The sequence below is a fragment of the Alexandromys fortis genome, unplaced genomic scaffold (genome assembly GCF_014885135.2).
Source record: "Alexandromys fortis isolate MF-2015 unplaced genomic scaffold, M_Fortis_MF-2015_v1.1 scaffold_174, whole genome shotgun sequence".
Classification (NCBI taxonomy): domain Eukaryota; kingdom Metazoa; phylum Chordata; class Mammalia; order Rodentia; family Cricetidae; genus Alexandromys; species Alexandromys fortis.
This window is the reverse complement of record NW_026068063.1, coordinates 2,688,968-2,713,092: the sequence shown is the minus strand read 5'-3', so window position 1 is coordinate 2,713,092 and position 24,125 is coordinate 2,688,968. Positions and strand designations below refer to the sequence as shown.

At 44.3% G+C, this 24,125-nt stretch overlaps 2 protein-coding genes across 7 annotated transcripts in view; one reads left to right on the top strand and one right to left on the bottom strand.

Moving 5' to 3' along the window:
* Cdc27 (cell division cycle 27) overlaps window positions 1-8,775 on the bottom strand; it is a 52,230-nt gene extending 43,455 nt beyond the window's left edge. For 2 of the 5 annotated variants that reach the window (XM_050120360.1, XM_050120365.1), the window contains exon 1: window positions 8,605-8,774. In XM_050120360.1, the coding sequence (XP_049976317.1) occupies window positions 8,605-8,631 (27 nt within the window). In that variant the 5' untranslated portion in view covers window positions 8,632-8,774. Of the gene's footprint in view, window positions 1-8,163; window positions 8,478-8,604 lie in introns of those variants that run through there. The other 3 variants (XM_050120361.1, XM_050120364.1, XM_050120363.1) reach the window with 3 other exon arrangements.
* A 197-nt stretch (window positions 8,776-8,972) lies between these two features.
* The window catches only part of Myl4 (myosin light chain 4), a 39,490-nt gene continuing 24,337 nt past the window's right edge, over window positions 8,973-24,125 (top strand). The window contains exon 1 of one of the 2 annotated variants that reach the window (XM_050120371.1): window positions 8,973-9,074. Coding sequence is in view for 1 of the 2 variants with exons in the window: in XM_050120370.1 (XP_049976327.1) it covers window positions 13,598-13,613 (16 nt within the window). In the remaining variant the exon portion in view is untranslated. Of the gene's footprint in view, window positions 9,075-13,596; window positions 13,614-24,125 lie in introns of those variants that run through there. The other variant, XM_050120370.1, reaches the window with a different exon arrangement.

Genomic DNA, 24,125 nt, shown 5'->3' with positions numbered 1-24,125 from the left:
CACCGCCTGATTGATTTTGTTTTCTTAAATCATACAGTTTGGAAACTTTTTTGTTTGTTTTTCGAGACAGGTTTCTTTGTGTAGCTTTGGTGCCTGTCCTGGAACTCACTCTGTGGACTAGGCTGTTCTTGAATCCAGGATCCTCCTGCCTCTGCCTCCTGGGTGCTAGGATTGAAGGTGTGCATGCACCATCACTGCCTGGCTAGAAGCTGAATCTTAAAAATCAAACACACGGGTTGGTAAGCATGAACTCCAGGGCAGGTGCTTAACATGCTATAGACTAGCCAGGCGGTCATGAGGCACACCTTTAATCCCAGCACTTAGAAGGCAGAGACAGGAGGATCTCGGTAAATTCGAGGCCAGCCTGGTCTACAGAGCAAGTTCCAGGACAGCCAGGGCTATACAGAGAAACCCTGTCTTGAAAAACCAAAACCAAGCAAGCAACCAAACAACCCAAGATCAAGGGGGTGTGATGGCACATACTTTAATCCCAGTGCCCAGCAAGCAGACGCAGGTGCATCCAGTGAGTTTGAAGTCAGTCGGACATATATAGTGAGACATTCCCTGTCAAAACAAATACACTCCCAAATACCTTTATTCTTTCTATCTACAAAATCATTGCTATCTAACTTACGTTTGTAAATAAAGTAGCAAAGTTTACTATTTGAGGAAGGAGGCAAAAGCATCCTTTGTAGACAAAGCAGGCTAGTAAACAAATGGTGCTGACACAACTGACTTCTTTCTGCAGGTGGAGGGAACTACATTTATAGATTTCAACTGTACAAAAATCAACTTAAAAATCATTTTTAAATTGACCTTAATTTAAAACCTGATTCATGTCCCTGTTTCAGACAGCACAATTTGCCAAGCAGTGGTGGTGCACGTCTTTAATCCTGGCACCCAGGGGGCAGAGGCAGACAGATCTCTGTGAGTTCCAGGACAGCCTTGTCTACAGAGTGAGTTCCAGAACAGTCAGAGCTACAGAAAGAAACCCTGTCTTGGAAAAACCAACCAACCAAGCAACCCACCCCAGGAACTTTTAGAAGAAAACGGAGAGAATACCCTTCAATATACTGAGGTAGGCAAGAGCTTTTAAAATATAATATCAACAGCAAAGAAACTAACTCTCAAGTATTATGAACCTACATGAAAATTCAAAAGGATATAATCAGCAGAGTTAACAGCCCACAGAATAAGAGAAAATCTTTACCAGCCACACGTCAGATGAGGGGCTAACATCTAGAATTTACAAAGAATTATAGAAATTAAATACCATAAAACTACCCATTAACAAATGGACAAATGAACTGAAGAGGCAGTTTTCACTATCCATCACCGACAAACCTTGACAACAAATGTCAGAGAGATATGGTGAGAAAGGAACCTTTATCCACTGTTGGTGGAGCCGCAAATTAACAGTCATTGTAGACTCAGCTATCTCACTCCTGGGAAATACCCAGAGAGCCCTATACCCTTTCTTCCACAGGGATATTTGCAGCCCAGTTTATTGTTGCTTTATTCAATATAAAAAAAATTACTAGAACCAACCTGGTTGTCCATCAACGAGTCAGATAATGAAAATTTGGTATACATAAAACATGGAATACTACTCTACTCTAAATTTTTTTTTTTAAATTGCAGAAAAATGGATGGACCTAAGTATTATTCTAAACTATCACTATTTATTTACCTAACATTATTCTAAAATATATAATACTGAGTTTACACAATCTCAGAAAAAATCTTTTCTAATCAATAATACATGTATGCACATAAACAAATGTTCATGTAGGTATAGCATTATATGAAGAAAAGAACAACAGGCAAAATGTAAGGAGATGAGGAAGGACTGAAGGTGGGCAATGGATACTAGTTATGAGAGGACAAAATGCAAATTTTTTCTAATTTCTAATTTTGTCATGGAGTTTTTGGGTTTGGGGGTAAACAGTGCATAATATAAAATATATCTGATACTAAGATTAAAATATGTGATACACTTCAGATATTCTCCTTTGAGAACTTCAGAATTTTGGATTCTGTAACAATCTACCAAAGAGTCACTCAGAAAACAACAGGACAGAAGAAATTAATTCTAACTCAACTTAGCAGTTATTTCTTGAATGTTTATTACAATCTCATAGCCAAATTCAAGTAAATAAAGATGATTCCTCTGACAGTGACGAGAACAAATCACTTCTGAGCCTTAATCACACGGGCTAAATAGAACCAGGAAAGCCGTGGGCGAATAAGATCTTGTCCCAAAATAAGAAATAAAAAACAAAAAAAAAAAATGAAGATTTACCCAGAACATCAATCCTTTCTTAGCATCAACAAAGAGATGGGCCACCCCAAATCTGTGCTCAGGTATCGATGCCTGGGTGATAGATAGGCCACTCACTGAGGGAAGGGGATGTGGAATGGACTGTTCTCTAGCATTACAAATCAAGAGCTGATGATGAACCCAGAGCTAAACTCAGCACCCTGTAGGCCTCTTCTAAAACAGCACCCAGGGCACCATTTCTACAGATTAAAAGCCAGATGGGTGAGAAGTTGCTAAACAAAGTTAGGAAGCCAAACAGAGCAGCATTCTTTCCTTCCTTTCTAACAAAATATGTAGGAGACATTCCACTGAGGAAATTACCGATCTAGTCCTGGGTGTTTTCAGATAAAAGATGAACCAACAACATAAAGCTGTAAATTCTTACTTGCTATGTATTCTTTGTGTACACTGTATGTACATGCATTCATGTGCTTGAGCATTGCCAAGTTGATGTCAGGTGTCTTCCTCATTTGTTCTTCACCTTTAAAAACGAAGAACTTTTTTTAGCTGTACACTGTATACACATGTGCGTGCACACATGTGCAGAGGCCAGAGGAAGACATCTGGTGTCCATCTCCATCCTGTTCTGCCTTGTCCTCTTGAGACAGGGTCCCTCTGATAAGCCTGGAACTTGCTGAGGCTGAGTTAGGTAGCTAAGCCATAGTCGACTTTCTGCATGTTTGCTAGCAATCCAATCTCTCTCAGGTCCTCGTGCTTGTGCAGCAATTCCTCTGCTGACTGAGGCCTCTCCTAGTCCTACCATCTATTCTGATAATATCAAACTGGGTTTTTTTTTTTGGGGGGGGGTCTTGTTTTTGAAGCTTGAGGATAACTTGTACTAAGTAGAGTTTAAGAAAAAAAATAGTACAGGTTAGGTGAAGATTCTCACAGCTACCACAAGAAGAGATGGAGAAAGGTTGTGTCTTCTACATTAAGTATGGAATAGAAATAGACAACTTGGGCTGGAGATATGGCTCAGAGGTTAAGAGCATTAACTGTTCTTCCAGAGGTCCTGAGTTCAATTCCCAGCAAACACATGGTGGCTCACAACCATCTGTAATGGGGCCTGGTGCCCTCTTCTGGCCTTCAGGCATACATGCAGACAGAATTTACAAGACCCACGTGGAGCCGCTCACAACTACCTGTTGGCTTAAGTTCCATGTGATCCAAGGCTCTCTTCTGGCCTCCAAGGGCACCTGCAAGCATGTAGGGGCATGTGCACATATAAACACACAAATCCTAAGAAAAAGAAAAGCAGCTGGGTGGTGGTGGCACACACCTTTAATCCCAGCACTCAGGAGGCAGAGGTAGGCTGGTCTCTGTGAGTTCGAGGCTAGCCTGGTCTATAGAGGGAGTTCCAGAACAGGCTCCAAAGCTACAGAAAAATCTTGTCTTGAAAAACCAAAAAAAAAAAAAAAAAAAAAAAAAAAAAAAGAGAAGAAAAAACATTCCCAAAAATAAAAGTGGGCTAGTAAACTAAGGAAGAGACCCAAAAGTGAGGTTTTGTTGAAAAACAAAAGAAAAAAGGAGCCCCATTGCACAAACTTGCCTCTAAGTCGTTATGTAACAGAGAACGTCTTTGAACTCCTTCTTTGCTTGCCTTTGTGTCTCAAGTGCTAGGATTACAGCTTACGTTGTCACAACTTGCTGAAATAAAATTTTATTTGTATAGTTTAAGACAGGTTTTCACTATGTAACTTAGGCTAGCTCTAAATTCATGGTCCTGCATCCATTTTCCAAGTCCATGCACCACCACACTCAGCTCAAGTATCTTAAATGTAAACTGTACTCAGATTTAAATGTGACTGCTATGAATTGTTTGGTCTTATATTTGACAAAAGAAAAACAAAGTTGTTTTAAGGCCAGAAAAACAACAAGAAAGAAAAGCTTTATAAAAAGTAAGGTATGAGAAAAGAAGGGAGAGGGGATGGGAGGGAGGGAGGAAGAAAGGGAAAAACCCTAACAAAAAAATGTCACAAATTACAGAATTTATCTCATACATTAGAATATAATTTCAGTAACTCTAGTTTTTACCTATCTGATAGATTATTTTTTATGTTTCTGCTTTTGAGACAGGGTCTCATTTTGCCCAGGCTGGTCTCAAACTTACGACACAGCTGAGGCAAGCCTTGAATTCCTTGATCCTTTTTTGCCTCTACCTCCCAAGTGCTGGGATTGCAGGTTGCCATCATACCCAGCTCTGTACGATGTTTCTGTATCTAGGTGGTTTTCTGACCCCACATTAAGCCATGTCTGGTGGGGGGCATTTTTGGTCTCAAAATGGAGGAGTCATCTGGTAAATAAACAGAGATGCAGTAAAACACTCCTTAATACACACAGAACCCACTCCACGTTCTCCAAAATGTCAATCCTGCCAAAATTAAAAACCCTGGTCCACATTACCAAGTAGTGGGCCATCCTTCCAGTCTATGTAACTAACTTGTCTTTTCCTCCTGGTCCCAACACACTGCTTTCACTACACAGCTCTATTAAAACTGTCTTGAAGCCAGGGGTAGTGGTACAAGTTCATAACCCCAGCACTCCAGAGGCAAAGAGGAGAGCATAGTAAGTTATAGGCCAGCCTGGGCTACAAAGAGGGTACAAAGTCAGTCCAAGATTCACTATTAATACTCTAAATCTAAATCTTTCATCTCAAATGTGAAGTCTCCTGTAATCTGATTCTGGTTACTCAAACCCTTCTGTTTTCAGCTTCTATTCTAGTTAAGAATACAATATTTTACTGTTTCTCCCCAAATAACACTCTCATCCTTGGGCTTTTGCTTATGCCATTTCATGCCAAGAATATTCCTCCTCCTTTCCAATTTCTTAGGTTTCAAATTCTACTTGCTCAAAAGCAAGTATTTCCTTTTTTTTCCTGACCTACAAAGATATCTCTTTTCCTGAATTCCTGTATTAGTATCTGTATAATCAAATGCATACTTAACATCCAATTTTTCCTGCTAATCATTCTCCATGTTCTCAGGACTAGAACCCTAAGATTAGGAATTATGTCTTTATAGTTGGTAGTTTCACAAGTTATCTCCAACTTCTTTTCTTCTAATCAGAATTCTTAAATGTCCTTTTGAATCCTCCCCCAATCCTAAGAGGCAGAAAAGCATGCATATATATATATATTTTTTTTTCTAAGGGATTAATTTTAGCTTTGGGAAGTTTTGAATTGTGTTTTGTTTGAGAAAGGGTCTCACGATACAGCCCTGACTATGTAGACCAGGCTGGCCCTGAACTAACAGATTTAGCTGCCTTAATCTCACAAGTTTCACAAATGGTGACATCAAAGGCATGAGCCACAACATCCAGCTGGATTTTTCATTGTTAAAACAGTACCACCAAAATAAAATTCAGGCAGTCATTTTTGATACCAACTCCAGGAAGCCCCAACCCCATGTTTCAACAGTTCCACTTCCCAGGTTATTTCCTGAATGTGTTTCTACCTCTACAACCCTTTACCTACTTTCCCGTTCCACTGCTACTTTAGATCCCTCTGATTCCTGATCACGGTACCTCTCACAGAGAGTCAGAGTAGGGTACTCTTTCAATCAATCTTAGATGACACTTGGGGAAATCTTACCCCAAGCCAAAAGTACTTCTTCATTATTTAATAAAACTCCAAAAGAATATGTATATAAATAGTACCCAAATTACTTTTAGTTTTTTTTTTTTTAAAGACGGTCTTACGTAGCTCAGGCTGACCTTGAACTCAGCATCTTCCTGCTTCTAGTTGGAGTTTCAGAAGCAGGCTAACACGCAGGGTTTTTATATCCAGTTACTCTATTGCATATTAAAATCATTTTCAAAAGGCTTGTTGACAATTTTATCCGATACTTCTGTGAAGCTTCACTTACAGAAACAGTTGATATAGCTTTATCAATTGATACATCTATATAAAATGCCTCCCTCTTAAAGCCACAACAGAGTAGTGAAAAGGCTCAGAGGGTAAAGATGCTTGCCACCAAGACTGACACACACGTGCACACACAAGAAGCAAATGTTAAACAAAACACCCTACCAACAAAAAAACACCACCAATTTTATCAAGTGAACTTTTAACAAGCATCCAAATTAATACTGTGGTGAAAGCCTTTAATCCCAGCCAGGCTATACAGTGAGACCTGCCACAAAAGAAAAATTTGCTTTGAAATAGGAAGACTTTTTTTGGGGGGGGGGGGTAAGGACTCAAATACAAAATAATACTTTTTCTATGAGCATTAACTTGGGGAGGGGCTTATATTTAAGTCTATTTGGCACATTCTGCTCGGTAGTCCATGTAAAATCTGTAAAGGGGGGAAAAGTAGGAACAAACAGTTGAGCATTATTTGTGTCAACTTTGTCCTGTGCCTAGATCACCAGGAGCAAAACAAAGAAAATGTTTTCAACACTATTTTTATCCCAATATATGGAATGAGTAATTTTTAAAACACTTATCTTAATATTGCTTCCCTTCATTCTTTAATACCAGGTCTTTCTCATCTTCGACAGCATTCCTGCTTGAAGTTAGCTCATTTTTCCCACTGTCTGAGACCCCCCCTTTAACTACTCTTTTGTTGTTAGCTTGGGGTTTTGTTTGGCTTTTTAGACTGCTCAGGCAGCCCATGTTGGCCTTGAACTTACTCAGTAGCTGAGGATAACCTTGAACTCCTGACCTCCTGCCTCTATATCTATAAATGAAAACCCAAATTCTCACCCCCTCACACCCTAAAACTTCTTACCATTATCCTACACTCTGATGAACAAAGTTACGGAGGAAAATAAAGGGACGAAAGTGTACTATTGCTAGCAGGATTTTAAAGACGAACCGGAAACCTGCTGGATTCTGTCTCCCATAAACAATACAGTCTACTCTCTTACGCTTTAATATAAATTAAAATTAGTGATTTACACGCTATCACTGCAACTATCACATCACTTTGGAAGCCTTTTGGATCCAGAAAAGCAAAAGAATCAGCAAAACTACAGTATAAAATAAAAAAAAACCTAATTATCCGAATTAATTGCATGTTAGGCCTCAAAAGGGTCATACAAGGGACTCTACACTAAGAAGAGAAATTTGGAAAGAAACACAGCTTTGGAAGAACTGATACAACGTACGACGGCACGTACAGTTGTGAAGATACAACCCAGAATTACATTAATTCAAATACTAATAGCTGTCACCATGTAAACGCAGGCGATGAGGCTAACCATGGAAAACAATTGCTGCATGGGAAGCTAAGGAAATGCCTTTCTGACGCATTCAAATATTTGCCATTTGTTGTCAGCCTTACCTCAGGCCATTCGCAGCCATTTCTAAAATCGGTTTGCTTTATAACTTCAAAATAAAGTTTATGGCTTAATGGCAATAATTTAATGGAGGCCAACTCTGGTCATGTCAAAGATCCTACGGAGGAACAAGAAATCTCCCAAACCTGGTCCATCACCAAGGGACAAAAGGTTTCAGATGTGGCAGCGGGGGAAATGACTTGGCAAGGCATCACACACTTTGACAACAGCAGCGTGTGCGTCAAAAGCATACCTTGATGTGGTTGAGGAATGGACGAAGAGTCAAATGGACGGGAAAGCAATTATCTCCAATTTCTTAAACGTCTTCTAAATATGCACGATAAAATGCCTCTCGATACCCAATGCTAGGTCATGGAAAAACCCAGTCCTGCCCTGTCGCCCACTCCCCTGCTTGGTGGGGTGTTTGCACCGCAGCAGCGGGCCTAGGAGTTCCCTCCTCGGACCGTCATTGTCCGGTGGGAAATCCACTGAGCGAGAACGGTAACGTGGACAGGAAAGTCCGCCACCGAAACAAAAACTAGTATCAAAAATATGGATAATTTTACCTTCTTCCCTCGACCAGCTCTCATAAAAGAAAACACCCGGAAACTTGCCCCACCAGGGTGAAATCCCACCAGCTCGGTTCTAAAGCGCTCCTGTGTCGGCCCCCGGGGCGCCGAGCACTCGGGGCGCCATCTCGGCCCCTCGTCTCCCACCGCTGGCAGGGCCCCCGACTACCAGGAGGGGAATGGCCGGACGCCAGGGCCGACGGAAACCGAGTGATTCCCGCCGAACCGCGCTCGCACAAGAGGCGAGAAGTAGTGCGGGACCGGGGCAAACCTCGGCTGAGGCCGCGGGCCAGGCCTCGGCACTGACGAAAGACAGGTAGGGCTCGCCGAAAGGGAGGCGGGAGAAGCCGGGCCTAGGCCGCAGCAGGCCGCGAAGTGGCTGTTCGCTGCCTGCGACCCAGGCATGGCGCCAGGCTTCGGAGCAGGCACTAGCATTACCTGGACAGGTTCCTGCAGCACCGTCATCCTTGAGGCTCAGGCCCACTTTCTGCAGTGCCTCAGGCCCCCCCCGTAGCGGCTCCGGCCCGGCCAGCCCCGGCTCATTTAAACTCACCAGCGACCGTTACCGGGGGATGGGGGAGGCCGAGTGGCTGCCGAGTTCCTCCGAGCGCGACACGGAAATAGCCGAAGTGGAGAGTGCTAAACGAGGAAGAGACGGAAAAACCCGAGAGAGGTCGGAAATACCCGAGGTGCGTCGGCGGAGGCGGAGCCGCTGGCCGGAAATTGTCGAGTGCTACCGGAAATTGTTGGGTTGGATCCAATCGGAAGTTCCTCTTCTCAGCCACGCCTTCGCTCACACACGCCACGCCCAGTCGACCACGCTAACTGGGCCACGCCCAAAGAGCACCCAGTAGGATGGGCCGGGAGGGAGGAATCCAGGAGTCCCGCGTTCTACGTCCGGAGCTAAGGTCTGGCTTCGCGCCTCTGTCCTTCTGCATTGTGCACGGTAGATTCAGCAAAGGGTAAAATACTAGTTTGGGGTTGAGTTTAATAGTCTTTTGAGTTTTGATCATTATCCACTCCTGGAAATTTCTACGCAGGCCTCTGTGGAAAATCGAGGAATGTTTGGAACATTGCCATTCCCCAAACACATAGGACTCCTGTACAGAGATTACGGTGTGCTGCAAAGAAAAAAAACCGACTAGGCTGCGCACTAGGTGTGGATCGCCAGTACCAACTAAACCCGACGTGTTTTTTTTTTAAATATTTTATTTATTTACTTATTATGTATACAATATTCTGTTTGTGTGTATGCCTGCAGGCCAGAAGAGGGCACCAGACCTCATTACAGATGGTTGTGAGCCACCATGTGGTTGCTGGGAATTGAACTCAGGACCTTTGGAAGAGCAGTCAGTGCTCTTAACCGCTGCGCCATCTCTCCAGCCCAACCCGATGTGTTTTGACATTACACACCTGCCTTGGGAGGTGGATGCAGAAGGATCTAGAGTACAGGATAATTAACAAACTAGATAGCGAGTTCGAGGCAAGCCTGGACTACATGACACCCTGGCTTCTAATGGAAAAAAAAATCTATGTAACTGAGCTACGTTATGTGCTACCTGTTATGATGATGTAAAACTTCAACCTCAGAGAAGAGGGAAATAAGTAGGGATTAAAATGACCGATGTCGATACAGACACAAACAGAGGGCTTAACGGGTTTAACGTCTACCTTTTTGCCACATCCTCAGAATAAAATAAGGAACTATTAAAATCTCACTTTTCATCAGACAAGAAAAACTTTTGAAAGTTAACTTTCTGTTTAACTTAATCCTTTAAGTTGGATGTGAAACTGGAAGTCTCCTTTCTCCCTTTGATAACTGGGGCTCGAACCTCTCACTGCGGTGCATACTGAGCGAGTGATCAACCACTAAGCTACATCCCCAGGCCTCTGGTTACCTTTTTTCTTTTAAAGTATTGGAGATACGCAGGCTGTCTTTAAACTTTTATCCTGCCTTAGCCTCTCAGACTACTGCTGGCACCAGGCCTAGCTCTAAAAATCAATCATTCTCACCCCCAACCATTCATTTCCACATTGTGTACAAATGATGAAGTTATTAGCATGTGTTCCTCTTGTCCTTTGGGTGATGCTGGAGGGAAGTCAGGTGCCATCGTCTTTTTCCTCTTCCTCCTTTCCTTCTAATAGATCTTATCCTTCTCCATCAACCATCTCTAGACATTGCCTACATACTTGGAGTCCCATGAAGACAGGTGCTAAGGCAATTTTCAGCTGCCCCATGCCCTGTTCTTTTGTTTGTTTTTCGAGACAGGGTTTCTCTGTACCTTTGGAGCCTGTCCTGGAACTTGGAACTTGCTCTGTAGTCTGTAGACCAGGCTGGCCTCGAAATCACAAAGATCTGTCTGTCTCTGCCTCCCAAGTGCTGGAATTAAAGACGTGCGCCAGCAGCGCCAGGCCATGCCCTGTTATTTTAGTGGGATTGTGTTGGATGAATTAGAGTGGAAATAGACATCTGTGCTGACCTATAGAACAGCCTCTAGCTATTTAAAGTTCAGTTTAAATCACATGAAATCCTTCAGATAATAGTCACAGCCCAAAGTCCTATGTGGTAAGAGAGTCACACGGACATAGAATGTTGTCATGATTGACATAGCTAGAGCTGGAGGACAACTTTACCTGTGGGTCTAAGGCCTTGGTCTCGCTGTATCTGAGCCTCTTGGTTCTCCCCCACAAAACCTTTCTCTCATACAGTGATCGCTCACCAGCCGGTGGGCTATTCTAGTTTGATTTTTGTGGCTGTCAAGCAAGACCATAAAAATAGAAGCTGTCAGGCCCCTTCAAGCCTAGATCTATATAAGTCAAACCTATTATTTCTTATTGGTCACTTTAAGACACAGGATCAGCCTGGATTCACTAGGAGGAAAACAAGCTCCATCTCTCAGGGAAGGAGTGGCAAAAGGTTTGCGCTATAGGAAGGGTTGTTGGGTCATCTTTGACTTCTTCCCGGACCCTGGTTCAGACTCATAGCTTTGCAAATTATAAGGCAAGTACTAGCACTGAGATACACCCTCAGCTCAGGCCATCCTTGGAAATGGTCTGCCATATCAGGTATAAGATGAGAGAGTCTGTCAGTGGGAATGGAAAGAGGGATGGGAAGAGGTAATACCTTACACGTTGATCCTAGAAGCTTGGCAGCCCTGTAGATTTATTCTGGCAATTTAGAATGCTGCGGGACTATGCGTCAGTCACCTTTCTTGCAACTCTGACCAAATAACTAATAAAGCAACTTAAAAGAAGGTTGCCGGCCACCGTGTCACGTGCCGTTAGTCCCAGGGCTTGGGAGACAGAGACAGATGATGGTCATGCGTTTGTAGACCAAGCCAGCCTGGTCTAGTGAGACCCAGGACAGCCAGGTACCCTGTCTCACAAAAGAGAGGGAGTTATTTTGGCTCATGGTTTGAGAGTACAGTCCCTTCTAGTGGGAGGAGGCATGGCAAGAGGAGCTTGAGGTGACTGGTCGCATGGCACCTGCAGTGAGGAAGCTGAGGGAGAGGGAGGAAGGCTAGCTCCCTTGCTTGTTTTTATGTAGTCTGGGACCCCCACCCCACAGAATCTTGCAACTCATGCTTAGGGCGGTCTTCTCACCCCAACGAGCCTGTCCAGAAACTCCCTTACAGACAGTCTCAGAGGCTCACTTCCACAGCTGGGTCACAGACAGACAGTCCCAGGGGCTCGCTTCCACAGCTGGGTCACTCTACATCCTGTCCTGTTGACATCGAGACGAACGACCGCCAGTTATTAATTATTTGGAAACTTTTATTAAAACAACCCAAAGCTGTGTTAAAACAATTTAAAGCCGTGTTTGCATGCTATAGCAACCACACAGCACGATTAATGCTGGATTTGGGGTTAATTTATACATTGAACGGCTCTGTCACATAGGGTGTGTCAACTCAAGTCTCGACGTGTTCAATGGAGTTCTATAAACCAAATGTAGGTTTACCACAGGGGAGGTGGATTTTGAGCTTAGAATGTAATTTTTCCAAAACTCCTGTTCCATAAAAAAGAACATCTTGAGGCTGGGCAGTGGTGGCGCATGCCTTTAATCTCAGCACTTGGGAGGCAGAGGCAGGTGGATCTCAGTGAGTTCGAAGCCAGCCTGGTCTACAAAGCGAGTTCCAGGACACAGAGAAACCCTGTTTCAAATAAAACAAAACAAAAGAACATCTAGGGCTAGAGAGCTAGCTCAATCAGTAAGGGCTTGCCTTACAAGCATGAGAACCCGGGTTCAGTCCCTAGGTCTCATGGGCAAAAGCCGTATGTAGTGGCTTACAATTACGATCCCCCAAGTTGGGGCAGCAAAGACAAGCATATTGCTGGGACTCATTGACCAGCTAGCCTAGTCTACTTGGCCAACTCTAAGCCAATGTGAAATCCTGGGCCAAAAACCAAGGGGGAGCCAGGCATGGCAGTACAGGCCTTTAATACTAGCACCAGGGAGGCAGAGACAGACAGATTTCTGTGAGTTTGAGGTTAGCCTCTTCTGCAGAGCCCAGGCGAGCCAGTGCTACTCAGTGATACTCTGTATCAAACCAACAAACCCCAACACAACAAACCAAAAAATCCCACCAAGGTGAATGGTGCTTGAAATGACACTGGGGACCTCCACATACATGCACACACACACACACACACACACACACACACACACACAGAGCCTTTCTTCTGGATATTGATTACCCAGTTAATAGTCTGTCATGTGATTTTCTACTGATCCATGGCAAGTCCACACTATTTGAAATACTCTGATGGACTCTTTTTTTTGGTGGTGAGCCTAGCCTTAAATGGCCTATCCAATGAGTTCTTTTGTTGTTGTTGTTGTTGTTTTTAAAGATTTATTTATTTATTATGTATACAGTATTCTCATTACTCTGCCTGCAGGTCAGAAGAGGGCACCAGATCTCATTACAGATGGTTGTGAGCCACCATGTGGTTGCTGGGAATTGAACTCAGGACCTTTAGAAGAGCAGGCGGTGCTCTTAACCACTGAGCCATCTCTCCAGCTCCTTGTTTTTGGTTTTTCGAGACAGAGTTTCTCTGTAGCTTTGGAGCCTGTCCTGGAACTAGCTCTTGTAGACCAGGCTGGCCTCAAACTCACAGAGATCTGCCTGCTTCTGCCCCAGTGAGTTCTTTTAGAGCATTTGACTTATTTCTGTGCCTACCTGGGAAGGGAGAACCTCAGTTGAGGCATTGCCTCCCTCAGACTGGTCTGTGGGGCTTATTCTTGATTGCTCACTGATGAGGGAGGGCCCAGCCCACTGTGGGCAGTGCTAACCCTAGGCAAGTATGCCTTGGCTGTATGAGAGAAACAGGTGCCTGGGCTTGGGGGAGCAAGCCAGTAACCAGTGTTTCTCTGTGGTTTCTGCTTCAGTTCCTGCCTCGAGATTTCGGCTGTGATTGCCCTCAGTGATGGATGCTTACCCGGAAGTGTAAGAGGAAATAACCGTTTCCTTTCCAAGTTGCTTTTGGTCATGGTGTCTGTCACAGCAACAGAAACCAAACTAGAACACTGGTTGACCTACTTAAACTTACCATCTTGCCATTACTTTGGTACCCTGCTGTTATCTAATATCGATTATGTGTATCTAGTGATTGGAGTTAGATTTCAATAAGCATTAGCCCCCAAATGGAGATTATTTGTTTTAAAAGTATTTTTGAAGATTTGTGTACATGTGCATATTTTGGCGTGAGTTTATGCTACATGTGTGTGTGTCTGTGTGGGCCTGAAAAGCTAAAAGTGGGCATCAGATCTCCTGGAACTGGAGTTTAATGCAATTAACTGTAAGCTGTCTGATGTCGATGCTGAGAACTGAACTCAGAACTTGAGAACCTCTACAAGAGCAGCACGTGCTATTTAAACACTGAGCCATCTCTCTAGCCCCATTTGAAAATTTAAACTTATTTTCTTTATTATTAACGTGGGTACATGTGTGTGCGTGCATGCATGCATGCATATGCTCATGGTTGAGTGTGTACTTGCATGGTGCACACAGAAGTCAAAGGACAACTCTAGGGAGTCAGTTCTTGCTTTCCTTCTTGCTGACACGGGGCTTCTCCTGTTGTTCCGGCCACGCTAGCTTCCTTCGGAATTACAGAGTCCAGCCACCACAACCAGCCTTTTTATATGGCTTCCAGGAATTTAGCTAAGGTTTTTAGGCATATACAGCTAGCTCTTACTTACCCAGGCACCTCATCAAGCTCCCTACACCCCCTTTTCGGAGACAGAGTCTCATGTATCCCAGGTTAACCTCACATTCACTATGTAGCTGAGATTGACTTTGAACTTTCGATGTTTCTGCTGGCACCTCCTTGAGCGCCACAGTCACAGGGGTCTGCCACACACCCAGTGTATGCCCTGCTGGGCTAGAACCCAGACTGTCATGCATGCTAGGCAGACACTCTATCAACGGAGCTACACCCACAGCCCACATTGTTTCTTTTCCTTGGCCTGAATCTTAATATACTTAACATTCAGCTAAATTTGAAGGTCTGAACTTTTGTCAGGAAGCCAGTCGTAGGAGCTGGGATATAGCTTGGTTGGTAACCCAATGCCTGGGGCCAGTCGCTAGCGCTCCATATAGCTGGGTTTGGTGGCACGAGTCTGTGATCACAATGCTTGAGAGCTGGAGACGGAAGAATCAGAAGTTCAAAGTTATCATTGGCTACATAGCAAGTTAAAGGCCAGCCTGGGCTACATGAGACCCTGTAGTAAAAGTAAAATAAATTAAGAAACAAACAACAACAACAACAACCAACCAAACAAAGAAAGGCTGTCACAGTATTACTGTCAGAGGCCAGATCCTCAGGAAGCAGCTTCGAGCACACTCAGCAAGAACATTCTTTTGCTGAGTGCCCCACCCCTCACTTCCTGCCTGCCTGCAGTTGACATCTTCTCCTGCCTGGGAAGGCCTTTTATCTTACTTGACTTCAAGGCTTCTCCCACCACACCGCGCTTTCTCCTTCCTCTTGGTCGCTTCAGCCTTTGTGGCTTTGATAACACAGACCCCTGTTGCCATCACCCTCCCCTCCCCCACTGCTCTGTTTTTTCTCAATCTCCTTTGCAGGACCCTATCAGCCCCTTTGACATTAGAGGGCTTCAAGGGGCCCATTTTAGCCTTTTCCTCACCTTCCATATTCTTCCTAGGCAAACTTGCCGACTCTTGTGGCCTCCATTTCTTATCTACAAATAATTAAAAAGAAACAGTATCTGTGGTCAACCTCTTATTAGAACTCCTGACTCAAATAGCTGGCCAATTAGATGTTTCTACTAGAATGTTCCACAGGCACTTTGCTCAGGATGGGTCCTCCATTCACCCTGCTTGAGATGCTTCCCCAACCCCCCAAAAAAGCTTCCTAACCCGATTGAAGCTAGCACTGTCTTTTACATTGTTCAGTCACATTGCTGATGTTGGGGGTCAGGCACAGCTCAACACTGCTGATGGTGCACCCTGAGGAGTCCCCCTCAGTATCAGTGGCTTGGGGCCACTACTCAACTGCGGCCAGGATTCTTCGTTAACTCTGCAGAAAAGAATTTCAGAGCAGGTCCTAGTGATGGGAAGCCATGGGGTTTATTGACTGGGAGAGGATCTGTAATCTGTGTGCGCTTTGGGAGGGTCACGTGAGGGCACTGGGAGAGCAGTGTGTCTAAGTGCTTCTGCAGCAGCCATGCAAATGACCTGGGGGCTGTGGAGTTACATCACTTAAAGGAGCTCCTCTATAACTGAGGGAGGAGCAGAAACATGTTGGTCTACTTATTTTCATAGCAAAAGAAGAATTTGGAGGTGGGGGTTCAATAATAGCTCAGCCTCGAATTCATGGGAACCCTGTGTCCGCAGGACGAGACTCACTATTAATCGACTGGGCAAAGGATAATAAATTATTAAATAAAAAAAAGAATAATAAATTGTGAAAACACAACAAGACTAAGAGCGTGGGCCTCGGGAGGCAATAATGCAAAACAATGAGGAAGATAGGGGTTAGACTGACAACATCTGTGAGCATTTCTCCATCCTTGGGTGGCGTGCTATTGGTTTTCTTTTTGTGAACTTGACCCTGTCTGGAGTCATCTGGGAGGAAGGAACTTCAGCTGAGAAAATGTCTCCATCAGCTTGGCTTGTGGACAAGTCTGGGGGGCACTTTCTTGATTCGTGATTGATGCAAGAGGGCTCAACCCATTGTGGGGAGTGCCACCCTTGGGGCAGGCCCTTCTGGGTTGTTTAGAAAGGCAAAGTGAGTGAGCTATGAGGGACAAACCAGTAAGCAGCTTTCCTTCATAGTCTCTGATTCGGTTCCTATCTTCAGGTTCCTGCCTGAGTTCCCGCCTTGGATTCCCTCAGTGATGGGCTGTAACCTGTAAGCCAAGTAACGCTCCCCACCCCAACTTGCTTTTGGGCCGTAGTCTTTTTTTTTTAACTATTTATTTTAATATTTGTCTTCATGAATTTCTGTGATCTATTATCACATGTATGCCTGGTGTCCACATAGGGCAGAAGAGGTACTGGATCCCTTGGGACTAGAGCTAAAGATGGTTGTGAGCCACAGCATGAGCGTGGGGAAGTCCGGAAGAACAGCCGGCGCTTTCAACCACTGAGCCATGCATCCCTCCAGCCCCCTTGGTCATGGTCTATATCACAGCAATAGAAGCCAAACTAGGAAAGGTGGATATCTTCCTCCTAGCATAGGGAGGGTGCTTTTCATTTGTGAGTTTCATCGCCTGCTTTTAGGAGTGAAGGAAGGTCAGGGCTCAAGAGTGTAGCTCAGTGGTAGAGCACTTGAGCCTGGGTTCCATCCCCAGTACCACAAAAAAAAAAAAAAAAAAAAATCAAAAGGAAGGTCAGATCGTCCCTCTTGCATCTGCTGTTTTTCAAGTGCCTTTAGCTAAAAATAACCAGCGTGTCAAGGCAGCATATTTGATTCTCTACAACCCCTACATCTAGTTACAAATATAACTTCTCGTTTCTTCCTGTTTCTAGTCTTTCCTGTTCCCAAAATAAGGCTGATGTCTCAGAATCCCGTCTCTACCCACCCTAAGGGTTTCCTTCCAAACTCTTTACCTCCCTTCCCAAGGTCCTCCCAGGTCTGCTCCCACCTGCTGGGTCAGCCCTGGCTACTTCTCTCAGCTTTCCACCCAGCATTTCAGCTGCACAGAACATCTTTATCTGTTCCTCTCCCTCAGAGGCCTTCTGTGCCTCTCTCCTCGGACACCCCCTCTTCGTTTGTCTGTTGTTTGAGTTGGGGTCTTAAGTAGCAAAGGCTGGTCTCCCCTCCTCCCCCTCCCCTCCCTTTCCCTCCTCCCCATGCATGGAGGAAAGGTCATATGTGGGCACTGTAAGAAGGTTGCCAGAAAGACAGCTCTCACGAGAAGCTGCTTGCTAGCACCTCGACCATGGATGTCTAGCTTCTAAAACTGTGAGAACATAAATTTCTATTGCTCTTGCCACATAGTCTGTGGCATTTTATTATAGCAGCCAGATGCTGTGGTTATCCTATTTAAGTCTTGTCTTCCAGTAGGGAGGGCCGGCTCATTCTCTATATTGCTCTTTGAAAAGCATCAACTGTATAGAAGAAGATGCTTAAAGCTATTGATTGTGATTAAAACAGAATCCTTTATACACGTTACCTTTCCTTCCTAAAACACTTTACCTTTATTCTCTTTTTATATATTTTATTTTATGTGCATTGGCATTTTTGCCATGGGTGTCAGATCCCCTGGAACTGGAGTTACAGACAGGTATGAGCTGCCATGTGGGTGCTGGGAATTGAACTCCGGTCCTCCAGAAGAGCAGTCAGGGCTCTTAATCCCAGGCCATCTCTCCAGCCCCTATCTTTATCTTTTAGCAGATGAGTTTTATTTGTCTTCTCAGCCTCATCTCGGTACCTTATCCTCAGAGGGCTCCTGTGCTGCCTCATCTAAATGACCAGCTCCACCCTCTCCTCACAACAGCTCGCTCTTTTCTCTCACAGAGGCATGGTCACTGTATTCTTTTTTTCTAAAATTCTACAAGGGCAGGAACCTTGGCCAGCCATGATTTCCCCGTCACCTTGCACAGTGACAAGATCTCAAAAATATACACAGTTTTGTAATGTCTGGTGGCTAAATGACTTACATGCTTAATTTTAAGTCTTCTATTCTTTCTTTGTTTTTTTTTTTTTTTTTATTTATTTGGTTTTTCGAGACAGGGTTTCGCTGTGGCTTTAGAGCCTGTCCTGGAACTAGCTCTGTAGACCAGGCTGGTCTCGAACTCCCAGAGATCCGCCTGCCTCTGCCTCCCGAGTGCTGGGATTAAAGGCGTGCGCTACCATTGCCCGGCTTTCTTTCTTTGTTTTGTTTTGAGAAGGGTCTCACTATGTAGCTAGCTCTGCTTGTCCTGCAACTCAATATTTAAACCAGGCTGGCCTCAAACTCACTCACAGAGATCCGCCTGCTTCTGCCTCCCAAGTGCTGGGATTAAAGGAATAGGCTACTGTGCCTGGCTTCTCTTCTATTCTTGATGCTATTTTGAACTCCCCCCCCCCCCTGGTGTAAAAGATGAAGGGATTTAGATTGAAAGCAGTTTTTTCCACCCCCAACTGCTTGAGAACCAGCTGCCTCTTGAGCAGCAAGTGAATTACACAGCCCAGGACATTCATGGCGAGCCACCTGCTTCAGAGGAATCAAGTGATTCCTTTACAGAGGAATCTTCCATAGTCTTCCCTCTAGGGAGCGTGGAGAGACAGCTCAGTTGATCTTGTCAGTTGGTGTTGTTTTGACAGCGGCAGGCCCTGAGTTGGGTGGTGTGAGCCTGTAACCCCAGTGCTGGGAAGGCAGAGACAGGCAGCTCTCTGGGCCTCCCAGCCAATCAGTCTACATGTGGCAAGCTCCAGGCTACTGAAGATCCTTTTTCAAAAATCCAAAGTGGGGAGGGCAGAGGCTAGAGAGATGGCTCAGCAGTTAAGAGCAGTCATTACTCTTCCAGTGGTCCTGAGTTCAATTCCCAGTGTCCACTTGGCAGCTTTACAACCATCTATAACTATAGTCACATGGGATCTGATGTCTTCTTCTGGTGTTCAGATGTACCCATATATACAAAAAACATAAACAAAAAAAAATCCAAAATAGATAACTGCTGAAGGATGAGGGTCAAGGTTGACTTCTGGCTTCTATACACATGCTCATACATATACACACAGAGATTCACATTCTTACACACAGTATATCGTTTACCCTAGAAGACACCAAGACCAGTAAGTACATAGCACAGAAGTTCGGGAAAAATGAACTAAAATACACATGAACATACCAGATGTCATCTTTGCATTTAAACAGTCTCAGAACCCATTTTGGTGCGTTTGGCATGATTTATGATTCTCTGGGTTATAGAAAAAAAAAAAAAAAAAAACAAGCCAGACAGACATAGGCTTGAAAGATATGGCCTTGTATGGAAAGCAAAGGTTCTCAAGAAAACAGTGAAAAGAATGTAAGCACCCAGGGAAGGAAGTGTTGGGGCTAAAGGGGGCAGTGGTGGTGCTAGAAATAGAGAAGTAAGGCCAGGCGTGATGATGCACGCCTGTAACCCCGGAGTCGGAGAAGTCGAGGCAGGAGGAAGGACCAGGTTCCAAGTTGCACAGTCAGATCAACCCCAGCCTGAGCTTCACGACACTGGCTCAAAAAGACAAACAAAAACAAGGCAGAAATAAAGATCCGGGAATGACTTCTTTTCCAGTGACTGTGTAAAATTTTCAGAAGAGGATAAATATCACAGAAAGTTAAAAAACAAACTCAAGGTGGTGTCTGAGACGTTTAGATAGTCCCAAACTGCATCTTGAGCGAAGCGAGCTATGTATGATATGTGCTCCTTGCACTAAGGCTCGCATACCAGATGCACAGATAAAGTACAAAAGGCTGGGCTATGGGCTGGATCGACAGTTCGGGGTGCTGCTGCGTGTGCTGGCGGCCATAGGGAGGTGATGGCTAAGAAGGACTGATACCCCTCCCCAGTAAACGTTTGTGTTGGAAAAAAGAGTACTTGCTGCTCTTACAGAGGACCTCGGTTCGACTTTCAGCACGCACTTGGCCACTCAACCGCCTTTAACTCCAGTTCCAGGGTATCCATCCAATGCCCTATTTTGGCCTCCTGGAGCACCAGGCACACCTGTGGCATAGAAATATGTTCACGCAAGCAAGACATCCATACACATACAATAGAAATAAATAGCCCTTTAGGAAGGGCCGGAACTGAAAGAAAGCTAATTTGCTTGCCTGAAGTGGAGGCCTTGGATGTTTGCTTAAAATTATGGGGTTGGTGAGAGTTGAAAGCTTAAGTTCCAGGCTGATGAGTTCAGAGTTAATAAAACAGACTCGGGGTGGTGGTGATTGATCTGGAAAATGACCTCAGGAGAAGGGAATTCAAGGGAGATTATGCTAGCAGCTGAGGATTATGTGAATTGGAAGCGAGAAAGCCCAGTGGCTAGAAATGCCACCAAGAGATGTCGGGGGAGTCTAGGCCTTTCTCAATGTCCGTTTTCCTAACATCCTAGCCAGCTTAATCTGGAAAAAGATTGGGAATTGAAGCAAATTGTGCATTATGAATTGAAAGAGAATACATATGTTATAACGAATATGATAACATATATGTATACTAATGAAAAGTACTGAGAAAGGTTCTGAAAGCATCCAGGTGCTCACCAGATGGCTCCTTGGTGAGGACAGACCTAGAAGCAAATATCTAAAGTTATCATCTCTTTTTCCCCTCAGATAGGATCCATATGCCTGCCTGATCGCTAGATCAAAAATATCTGTACCTGGTTTACAAGAGCTAGTTCCAGGACAGGCTCCAAAACCACAAAACCAAAAAAAAAAAAAAAAAAAAGAAAGAAAGAAAAATAAATAAAATTAAAAATATCTGTATCATTTGCACATCCACGTTCAGTGCTGCTCTGCCCACAGTGGCTAGGAAATAGAATCAGCCTAGCTGTCCACCAACTGATGAATGACATGGGAGTCCCCTTTGTGTGCTGTGAATATGTTTCATTACCATTGGTTAGTAAAGAAGCTGCTTTGGCCAATGGCTTAGCAGAATAAAACCAGGCTGGAAATCTGAACAGTGATATATAGAGAGAGTAGGCGAAATCAAGGAGACGCCATGTAGCCACAGCTTTGTGCCGATATATAGGTTAATAGAAATGGGTTAATTCAAGGTGTAAGAGCTAGCTAGGAATATGCCTGAGTCATTGGCTGAACAGTGTTGTAATTAATATAGGTTCTGTGTGATTATCTGGGGCTGGGTGGCCGGGAAATGAAAGAGCAGTCTCCACCTGCAGATGAATGGATAATGAACATGTGGTACATGTACACATTGGGATTTTATTCAGTGGTAAAGAAAAATGAAATGATGACGTTTGCAGGAAAATGGATGGAACTGTGAAACTGATACACTGAATGAGGTAGCCCAGGCCTAGAAAGGCAGGTGAGGCATCCCAGCTTCAAAAACTGGGATTTAAATGTTTGAATCAGAGTTCCTGCAGAGGCCAGGAAACTGGAAAGGAGCCATAAGTAGGGCTTATGTGAGGGGACAGTAGAAAATGTGTGATATAAACGTAGAGAAGGCATTATTGAGGGTAGAAGGGCTTAAGAGGGGATGAGAGTTGGGAAGCAGCAGAGAGGACTGAGAAGAGGGAGCGTTAAAAACTAAGAATGTGGGCTGGAGAGATGGCTCAGAGGTTAAGAGCACCAGCTACTCTTCCAGAGGTCCTAAATTCAATTCCCAGCAACCACATGGTGGCTCACAACCATCTGTAATGAGATCTGGTGCCCTCTTCTGGCCTGCAGGCATATGTGCAGATAGAGCACTCATACATAAATTAAATAAATAAATCTTAAAAAAGTCCCAATAATGTGTGAAAAATGTCATATGGAAACCTACTGTTTTGTAAACTGATTAAAAAATAATTTAAAAATAACTGGATCAGAGAGAGAGAGACAGACAGACAGACACACACACACACAGAGAATGCACATGTTCTTGAATAGGTTCTTTGTTTTTTCCTTGACTAAGTTCTAGGCACACTTTTAATTAATTCTTAATAATTGCAGAACAATAGATAAAACACAGAAACAATTGTATTCTCTTCCTCCTTCTAGGTAGAGTCTCATTTAGCCAAGGATAGCCTTGAACAAATTTTGTAACTGGGGCTGGTCTTGAATTCCTGCTCCTTCTGCTTCAACCTTCCAAGAGTTAGGATTACAAGTGTGTGCCGTTCCACTCTCTCATATTCAAGTCTTTAGTATTTACCATGGTCGGCTTGAAGAGACTTTGTTATTTTTCTTGTGTTGTAGATACACTATTTGGAAATCAGACACAATGGGTGGATAAAGCCTGTAATCTCAGCATTTGGGGAGGTGGAGACAGGAGGATCAGGAGTTCAAGGTTAAGTAGAAGGAAGCCAGTCAGGGCTGTGTTACACATAGTCTTTAAAAAAAAAAAAAAGCAAAAGCCAGGGCTAGGAAGCTGGTTTAGTAAGTAAGAACACCTTCTCTGCAAGCATGAGGACTTGACTTAGCGTTCCAGCTCCCATATAAGAAGCTGAGCTTGGCTGAGCATGCCTGTTACCACGGTATCATTCAGCCGAGGCAGGCAGATCCTGAGTTCACCGGTCAGCCACTGAAGCCAAAATGGCCAGCTTCTGGCTCAGTGATAAACCCTGTCTCAAGGCAATATGGCAGACATCTGACATCCTGTTTTGGTCCCTGCAAGTACTCACGTACACACTCAAGTGCGTGTGACAGAGAGAGAGACAGAGAGAGAGAGACAGAGAGAGAGAGACAGAGAGAGAGAGACAGAGACAGAAAGAGACAGAGACAGAGAGAGAGAGAGACAGAGACAGAGACAGAAAGAGACAGAGACAGAGAGAGAGAGACAGAGACAGAAAGACAGAGACAGAGAGACAGAGACAAAGAGACAGAGATAGATAAAAAAATCAAACCAGAATAGCATGAAAACCCTTCACAAGTCTAATTTGGGTCCTCAGGGAGGGGCTAGGTTTAAAACACCCATTTTCTTCTAGTATTTGTGGAGCTGGTTCGCAAGTTCCAAGGACTCAGGGACCAACACCCATAGATGTTCAAGTCTTTTGTACAAGATGGCGTAAATAGTATAGTATTATAGATAATGAGGCCCTTACTCCATTTTACTCTAAACCATCTCAGCTCTTCAGATCATACTCAGTACATATAAATACTCTGTGAACATTATGACAGGATCCAGTGATGTAAAGAGTTTGCATAAGCTCAGACACAATTGATCTTTGTCGTTTGAGAGAGGGTCTCCTTATGTAGCCGAGGCTGGCCTCCAGGCTTTTCACAATCCTCTCGCCTCAGCCTAAGGAGTGCTCGGATTATAGTCATGCACCACCACACCCAGATTTTCAAATATTTTCCTTCTGTAGTTGGTTGGATCCATTCATACAGATCCCACAGATACCCAGGACCAACTGAACTGCATTTGGAGTGTTGCTGTTGAGAAAGGTGCAGAAGTCAGTCAGAAATGTGGAGAGACCCTGAGCTGTCTGGGAAAGAAGCTGGGCCTTTGAGACATAGATTTTCCCCCTCAGATAGGACTAATGTATATTGTTATGGAATATCTTACACAAGCTTCGTATTTGTCAGCATGTTAAAGCTATGTGTGGACGGTGAGTTTGCTGTGGCCCCTTATTCACCTTAGCAACAGTCCTGATGCATTATGGGCACCCAGTACCTGTTGGCTGAACAGATAAATGCGTGCGGAGTGGATACAGGAGATAAAGGCAAGAAGGCGAAGGCAGAGCTTTGTTTCTTCAAGTTCCTCAGAAGAAGGCTCAGAGGCAGCGGCCCTCACCCCAGCCCCGGGGAAGACACTGGCTATGTGCTTGGGAGGAAGTGGGAACTCCGGAAGCCAAAGAGGAGACATCTTTAGCACTGAGAGTCC